The 9,361-nt window shown below is 41.0% G+C and overlaps 1 protein-coding gene across 1 annotated transcript in view; it reads right to left on the reverse strand.

The window, feature by feature from the left end:
- Positions 1-1,146: 1,146 nt before the first annotated feature.
- LOC116384445 (GDNF family receptor alpha-2-like) overlaps positions 1,147-9,361 on the reverse strand; it is a 43,243-nt gene continuing 35,028 nt past the window's right edge. The window contains exons 7-8 of the mRNA XM_031849101.1: positions 7,276-7,418; positions 1,147-2,691 (exon numbers count right to left, since the gene is read on the reverse strand). Of these exons, the coding sequence (XP_031704961.1) occupies positions 2,554-2,691; positions 7,276-7,418 (281 nt within the window). The 3' untranslated portion in view covers positions 1,147-2,553. The remainder of the gene's footprint in view (positions 2,692-7,275; positions 7,419-9,361) is intronic.

Consider the following 9,361-nt stretch of genomic DNA (forward strand, 5'->3'; position numbering starts at 1 on the left):
ATATATACTGTATATATACCTATATATTAACAAGACCAAGCCAAAACATTAAACACATTGTCACTTTTCAAATTTGTTGAATTTGGCGCTCTCAATGAAAAATCATACAAGTGTTTGACATTTCATCTACTCAGAAGCCCGGAACAGTAAACACACCGATTTTGAAAATCCTTGTAATTTATGCCAGACCTCACTGTGTATGGTGCAACTACTGTTAACAATAACAAATTGAGTTTCATTTGACATCTGTTCCCGTGACAGATTGTAAACCTTTTTTTCCTAAATAAGCCAGCAACATAAAGCTGTTTGGTTCAGTAGTATGCAATTATGTGACACAACATCATATTTGATGTACCGCCTGAAGACATAAACATTTTGGTGGAAACACTGACTGTGCTTCAGCAACAGTCAACATTCATTCACTGCAAGGAAAATATGATGTATGTATAAACATACAAAAATACATCTGGCTATAAAATATATGCCCGTGTGAAGCGATTCAGTCAGGAGGGTTAGGTTAAGACTTGTAATATGACACTCACATGCCTATATGTACATTGAAGAATATATTTGTCGCTATCGGCGCTGAGCAAGAAGAGATTTCTTTCCAGCATTAGGGAGCAAAGTCCACAGGACGGGGGATCCCATCACGTGTGGACAAGACAAATGGTTACAGCCAATATTTTATTCAATATGAGGCCTTTGAGTATTCACCGTAGTTGACTGATCCTGTAAGAAGTTCATTTTTGTCGCCCCTAAAATTAGATTTTTACACCACAAACAAGACATTGTGTGTTATTGGTGAGCTTTAGAGGTGGTGGTGGGCAGATCTTTGTGACGTCACCTTAAAAAACATTTTTCAAACAAAATGTTTGATTTGAATGAATTGATTGAGCAGAATTATATGAGTCAGTCTATTTTTGTTAAATCAACTTTCTTTAGTGAGTATCGCTCTTTGGAGTTTGCCTCCCTTTGTGTGCGGCAAGCTCAAGAGCAATCTGATTTCTGACCGCAGTGTTAATGTTGTTTTTGAAAGGCTAACAAATATGGATTGAAGGTGAATATTCCGTTTGATTTTTATTTGATAATAACAATTTGTGCATTTTCCCATTGTTTTGGAGAAAGCCTTATAGGAAAATGTATTTCTTGGAGGGCATTTTTTCAACTTTATTTTTTTCAGTAAATAGATGTGGTGATATATGTAATTGAATTAAGAACAAGACCTTTAGAATACTATATAACAAGGACTCTAAAAAGCGATGGCTGTCCTGACTCTTAAAAAACAACAACACAGGTAATTACACTATGCATCATAACCTCTTCTCTCTGAGGGGGCCGAACGAACCCCCGCACTGGCAATTTAAACATTTCCTTATAAGCTACTTTTCACCTCCGTTGAAACATCGATGCTCACACATTGTAATAACTTTCCACACACACACTCAGTGAACACAGTATGATACTCACACACAGGTTATGGCTTTCCAAGCAGTTTGAGCTTGTTTAATCTCATCCCTGTATACATTCTTTGTGATCAAACCTTTATCGACAAATATAAACGCAGATAATGAAGACCGACCATTAGTACCAATACAGAGTCATCTTAGCGTACAGTCATGTCCATTCAAGGTACCGTAGATATCATTTGGTTGAATGAAAGAAAAAAAAGTGTTTATTATATACATAGAGACAGAAATATACACATGTGCAGGTGGACCTATGGTGCACACCTGCAGTCATTAACAACATTTCAAATGACCAAAGGACCGTTAACTGGTGACGTCGCCATCTTTTGTTCTTTTCGCCGCCTGCTAAAAAAGTATACTGTGGCACCCAAATGAAAGAGCTTTACGGTAGATTGATTATGGTCACGGATACTATACCAACACTTAGAACACTGAGTAGGCTTTACAGTTTAGAGTTTAGAGTAGTGTTGAAGAGACAGAATGTAATCATCCCCCATCCCCACCCCTAAATTTGTGGTCTGTTCATCCAGGAGAAGATTAAGTCGAGAACCAAATCAGGACAAAAAAGTATGACTGATAGCAGAAATATGTCTCTTTCTCTCTCTCTTTGTCCTTTCGCTTTAACTCTACCCCATTTACCTCCTGCTCATTCCTTTTCTCTCTTCAACAATTTCTTTTCTGTCAATCCTGTCTTCTTTTAATTATCTTGTTCATTCCCTCTCTCCCTCCTCTGGTGAGAAAAGCGCAAGCATTGAAAATGATCAGCTTCAGTCCTCCAGGATTTTGTGTCTCAGTCTGAGGGAGAGTCGTTCCCAAAGAAATGGCCTTCATGGCCTCTCCTACCAAGGGTCCTTTTTCAGGCCATGTGCTTTATCACAGTTGTGGTCCGTCCAAACATTACATCAAATAAACAACAAATTCACAATTGTAAAATTTCAATATTTTCCTCCCTTTTTTTTTTTTTCGCTTTCCTAAATACCATTTTTGTCAACTGCCCAGAGATTCAGCCTTCAGTCTCAGAAATAACACCTTCTGCTTTTGGGATCAGCTTGTGGGTGGATGACCTCTTTTTCTCCTCCTGGCACTTCTATAAGGCATGCTGGGCCAGGACCAGAGCCAACACCAGGCTGGGAAGCAGTGCCCAGACATTGGCACACAGACAGGCAGAGTGATCCTCTGGCAGGCCTCGGGTTTTGCCCAGGTCACCGTCTCCTGGTTCAGTGTACTGGGCAGATAGAGGGACACACAAAGGGAGAGAGATGTATAAAGGTTAGACATGAGTCAGACACTTGTGTTGCTTCTTGTTCTGGCATTTGATGTAGGAGTAGGAGGCGACAGGAGGGAGGTGAGACAGACAGGGTCAGAGCTGAGGAGAAGACGAGAACCAAAGAGTCAGAAAGTCAGAGTAAGAGTGAGACATTACATGGATCCATGGCAGATCCACTTTGGCAGGAACATTAAGTGTTTGATCCACCAAATGTTTTGATATGTGAAGTACATTTCAATCCCCTGCTTAGACTGCTCTCTGCTTCTTAAACAAGTTGGCAACAAAGGAAAGCTTCTTGTGAGGACTTTTTCTTTTTTCTTAGACTCTTTTAGGTTCTGCCAGCAAGTCTCTAAACAGTTTTTAAAGCTATCATTACAGACTTTATTTACAAGAACATGCTACAAAGCCAAACACACTCTACAGAAGCCGTAGATTTCTTTAAATTTTTCATAAGGCAAAAATTACAGCAAGCAGAAGCCGAACAAAACATTTGCAAGACCCCTTGTACTGAGTTTGACTGTGCACAATCAAAACACAACAGTGTTTATTCTTATGCACCAGAGAAAATAAAACGTATGTACAGAGTGCAAACAGAGAGGGAGAAGTGCAGTTTACTACACTGTTCACATAATGAGAGCAGGGGCAACACAACAGTCCAAATATTAAACTCCATGGCCTCCAGAGTTCCACTGTCACATACACAATTGCCTTATTGTGTGCTTTTCCATAAAATTGTTAGCATTTTAATACTTTTTAAATTTTCTCAGATTGTTGTTACACAAAGCATAACCATTTGCCTCGAAGTTAAAGTAGTCTCGCTCAATTTGCGGAGGCACCATTTTCAGTCCAGCACAGCAATACAGAGGCACATCACAAGGAACATGAAACATTTCTCCTCCTCCTCCTCCTCCTCCTCCACCTCCATCCCCTCAACTCATCTTTACTTTGCAGAGATTGCACTTTGGTCCATTTCCCTGTGCACAGGAAAAAACATTTACTCCAATGATATCTACCAGCATCTCATTTTCCAATAGAACAAGGCAACATATCAACAAGAAAATTGTGTTTTGTATTTACAGGACGCCATATTTTTCCTGTTAAGAGGAAGAAGGAAGAAGGAGGGAGGGAAAAGAGGGGTATCGAAAATAGCTGCAGTTATCACAGTACCTGGGCTAGTGAATTCCTGCTCTACAAAGAAATGGTTAAATGACATTTGCCAAAAAAGGGGGAGGGGGGGGGGAGCCATGGGTAGCTTGACAATGCACCAAACACATCCGCGACTAAAAGCCAATTAATTAGCAAGGGCAGTGATGTGTGACAGCAGCCTGTTGACATGAGTCCAGATCTCCGGCTGCAGCCAATATCCACACACACGCAGGCTTGTGAGAAGGTACACACACACATAAACACACTGTTAAAAGCACAAACACATGCATACAAATGCATACACCGTGACGGACCACAGACAATGTCAAAACACGCACTTATTTACTGACGCTTTAACACACGCACGAGAGAGATGATGGAAACCGCCAGGAGTATTTATTCAAACTGTTGATAAGAAAGTTTCCCACTTGTCAATGAACAGGTTAGTACACATGTAGGCAACGAGAGTTTTCATTATCAATCAGCACATTGTCAAATTTACAGTGCAAGGCTGCGTTTCCTGAGGCAAGTAATCGAGTAGCACTCAGCATGCGCGGTTTCTGTCCACAATCAATTTCATTCAATTTAGCTGAAAATCAACACATGGCAGTGACAGTGTGGGAACTCGGATGACAGGGGGTGTTACACATACAGAGGTTGGTTTGTATTACATGTTAAACTAAACTTGAAATGCAGTAAAAATGAACAGTTCAACTTAAACAATTCCTTGTTCAAGACTCTGCTTTAAATGTCCTTGAAATTCAAACTGGGATTTCAAAAGACACACAACATCCATCTTATCTGTGAGACACCGACCCATTGGAAGGTTTACAATATCCCTCAGAAACATGTTCGTGTACGGCAAACATATTGTTTTTCTCCATATCAACACAGCAATACTTGTGATGGCTACCAATGCTCAAAGGACCAAGCTTCAGCTCACATGTTTACTCACTGAGTATGGGATAAAGCCCACAACCACTGGCAGTGACATTTATAAAATGATGCATCTAAATTAGGTGAAAATACTCTATACACTATGAGGGAGCAGTATGACTGACATGAACAGGCTTAGTCACGGACCGCAGATTCTCCTATGGCAGCTCTTCTCTAACTGTGCTTCATATTATAGGGTGTCCTTTAGTGTCATGGTCGATCGATCATCCATCCGTCTATCACAAACATGATGTATTCTATTACCTAGGCTATACTTGTACACATGTGTGCATGTAAGTGTGTGTGTGTGTGCTAGTGTGGGGCCCACGCTGGCTGCCATGAGATTTACGGCCTTGGACAGACAGTCTTCTGCCAAGAGGACTCCATACATAACAACACTCCTTCAATTCATCCGCCATGGAAATTTGACAAGTTTTAATTGCCAGGCATAGTTGTCTGAGAGCGCAGAGCGGCCCAAAATGTCCCTACCAGCTCCCTCTCTAATTATAAACTTCCTGCTTGAATAATCACACGTCTTATTGTTTCCTAATTACCATTTTTACAATAAATTAAACACCACGCTGCAGTGAGACAGGCACAGAGCGGTGCATCAATACTGACATACACACAACACCTTTGGAGAAATCCACCATCTATTGCCTCCCCGCCAACCTCGCTCTCTCTCTCTCTCCAACACCTTTCCCAAACATACACACTGTTATTGTTATCAGAGGTGCTTATTCATTAATTCTCCTCTTCGCAACATTTTTAAGGTTTTAATTTGCTGTCTTCACAACAATGAGGGTTTCTGCGTAAGTACAATGCTGTATGTCTTGGGTGCAGTGTGACTATTTAATGGCTGTGAAAGCCCCTGGAACTACTCAAAATAGATGTCTTAATGGGACTCATTCATTCAGCATGCAAATTTGCATTCATAAACATTGCACGCTGCTTCGATTTTGTGTATATCTGTAATAGTCACTGAAAAATGACTTTTACAATAACATCAGCGGCGACTGCAGAAGGTTTTACAAAGGACAGCTTTAGTGTCTACTTCAGCTTAGCTTGGTAACTGGGTCTCCTGCAAAGGTGAAAAACATCATTAGTCCTACACCAGCAGGCTGCACGGCACTTCTCAAATACATCTGTAAAAACAGAACAATATTGTGAAAACTAATCAAACTCAACAGCAAGATTAAAAAAAAGAAGAAGAAAAAAACATCTCCTTTGCCCCAAAGTGCAGTGAAAACTTCTGACCTGTTCAAGAGAGAGAGAGAGAGAGAGAGAGAGAGAGAGAGAGAGAGAGAGAGAGTCTTTGGCGGACAATACGGTCCGGTCATTTTCACATTTTATTCAAGGGTTATTTAAGAAAGGTTCTAAAGACAAAAGCGTGTGCATTCTTGCATCAAAGCAAAGAATGATGTTTTTCTCATCTTGACGGTGAACCCAGTTATAGCGGAGTTCACTGCAGTCTTCAGAGGAGTCAGCATTGAGCAGAGTACAGGCCCTGAGCCAGTATTTTAGAACCTCTAATCCAGATTAAAACCTCCACCTCCCATTTAGTTCACTATTTCATTGTATGAGAGAGAAATATATATTTCAACCAAATGTCATCATCTTGGGTGTAGCATGAACTGTGTTATCATAAAGGGTCTCTTCTGATGTGCCAATTGCCTTAACAAGCATAGAGATTGAATGTGATGTAAATGTGAATGGTGCAGTGTGTTGAGCTTTGTGATTTTGCCTCTGTACAAAATCCTCCTTTCAGAGAGGAGAAGTGTTTTTGTGGTGCTTCTTGTCTTCTTGTTAATTTTAACAAATTTATGCAAGGAAGTTGCTGGAAACTTTTGGAAAATGTATGAATATATTTGTGCTGCAACAACAACAACAACAACAACAACAACAAATAAAATATGCATATGAATTGAAAGGTGCTAAACAAGTTTGGGAGCATTTGTATTGCCGGCTCTATACATGGCGACAGCTAAACCGACAGGTTGCAGCTAACGATGCTGACAGCGATAACAGTGCAAACTGCGGCAAAAGTGCTGGCAGAGCCAACAGTGTCACCTTAGGGGGAACTAGAGGGTGGGAGCTAAGCTTCCACAATGACGATGTCAGTTGGCATTATCAGCTATAACCGCTGTATCAGTGCGGCCACGAGCTAACCAGTGGGGCACGCTCACATACATGAACATGCACTAACAGCACGCGTGGGGCCCTGCTAGTCAACAAAGCAAGGAGAATATCAGATTACAACACGCACACACACACACACACACACACACACACACACACACACACACACATAATGTCTTCATGATCTGCTAAGGTAGACTTTACTTCACATTTACATATAAACTAGTTGTTTGCTGCTACAACAATGCTTTCAATGTCGAAAAGAGCACCTCTGGCATTTGCAATATCCCAGAAATGAAACAATCAATGCAAACCTATTACCTTTGGGATGGTGTCAAAGGGTGGTTCTGAGATGCCTGTTGACCAGTCTGACCCCGTTTTCGTAGTTGCTGAGGGACCAGGGACGGACACATTTTTGTTCTGCATGTTGTCCATCCCGTAACCGAAGGCCTGAATAGCATTTCCTGCAGGGACAGAGATATGAAGTTATTTGTTTTGCACTGCAAGAAGCCAGCTAGCAGACAGCTCTAAGTCAACCTCTTGGTCCCCTGACAATCTTTGGCAACTGAGGATGTGAGGTTAGGCATAGTGTGATTGAGGAAGGAAGGAGTAAAAAGAGAAAGGAGAACCAGTCTGTTTGCTTCGTCAGTAAGCTTAAGAGTTGAACTAATCAAAAACAGCAATCAGAGGTTTTTCCGTCACTGGGGAGGCAGCTCAGGAATGTAATGTCTCACAATATACCAATATTGTCTTATGTTTAATATCTTAAGTTGTGCTTTTTTTGAATGCCTACTGTTTCTATTGATCAATAAAGTAATTATCCTTCTATGAGCAAATCCTGAGGAGACACAATGGACACATTTATCGAATACAACAACATCACTCCATGTCCTGGGCTCATTACAAAAACAGTTTTATGTCACAACAGCCATTCTCAAATTGCAACATGCCGACCAAATAGTGGCAAAATATCCGCACTTGAAATGATGAAGCCCAATTTGTTTGCCGACAGTTGTACACTCAGAAATTGAATCTGCTAAAAGTAGCAAATCAATCAGACACAAAACAGAGGACAGCAGCCTGTGTATGTATATGAGTGCTTTTGTATTTCCCTGCTGATGTACTGTATGCATGCGTGTCATTTTGTGTCTAAGTGCATTTCTGAGTCTCTGCAAAAATGTGATAAATCCCAGTTCAGTCAGCTTTCCAGCTAGATATGGTAAAATAGGGGCTGAGTACCTTTTCACTGCTCATCCGTTTAAAACACAAGGCTTGTTTCCCTTTGTTCAGCCTGAGAGAAGGCAAGGCATGTAATTGCTTGGCAACCACCTCCATTATAAGGTCAGTATGCAGAGATGACTTTGAATAGATTCATGTGACTGATCAAATTCAAAACATTCTCAAACAAAGGAGAAATGGCATTTCCCTGCCACCACATAAAGAACAAACAGGATACAACACACATGAATGTGATGGACACAAACACAGTCCTTAGTACTCCTGATGCATGGCCACAGAGATTTGTCTGTCACATCCTCTGTCTACCTACACAGTGTTGCAATCCAGCACACCTACAGTACAGCAACACACACATAGGCACACATATATACCTGCACACTTAACACACACAAAAGCCCCCTTCATGTTTCTCATTCTGTTCTACACAGGCAATGTGGGCTGCTGCTAGAAACTAAAAGCACAGAGAGGAACAGAGCTCACCAGCGAAGCCGAACAACTTAAAATGCTAGCAGTGAAGAGATGGTGTAGTACTGCTGAGACATGCGATGTTACGCATCTGTTTGTCAGGGTCATCTATCGCTAGCTATCCCCCTACAGATGCTGTACGATGGGGGGGAAAAAGTCATAAATCAAACTAGTTGGCTGGAGGGCCTCCACACAGGATGTTTTACTGCACCCAAATGTTTCACTGAGTGATTAAGCTCATTGCCAATAGCAATTCATTTTTTTAATGACTCTGGATAAGTTTTCCTTTCACCCCTGGGCATAGCATGCATTACCCTACCTGCAGGGACAGATGGAGTAAGAGAAAAGGGAGGAAAGTACAAGAAGAGCAGAAACAGAGGGAGGTCCAGACTGTGTTTGAACTATTATAATATCCTTTCAGCTGGAATATTTTATGTTGGCCTCCACACACATATGACTAATTGTTGAAACTATTCTTCTGTGTGACTATTCCCTTGCTTGATCTTGTACGGAGAGAGTGGGAAGAGGGAGTGGATAATACATTATTTGTCTCACACATGGTTTTAATTGCAATGTGCTTTGTTTTGTCTATCAATGTAAAAAAAAGGATTTAATCTGCAGAAACAATGAAAGTTAAAAGATAGGTGAAGGAAGATTTTACACACACACACACACACACACACACACACACACACACACACAC

This window comes from Anarrhichthys ocellatus, unplaced genomic scaffold, assembly GCF_004355925.1.
Source record: "Anarrhichthys ocellatus isolate YVR2014 unplaced genomic scaffold, GSC_Weel_1.0 scaffold9, whole genome shotgun sequence".
Classification (NCBI taxonomy): domain Eukaryota; kingdom Metazoa; phylum Chordata; class Actinopteri; order Perciformes; family Anarhichadidae; genus Anarrhichthys; species Anarrhichthys ocellatus.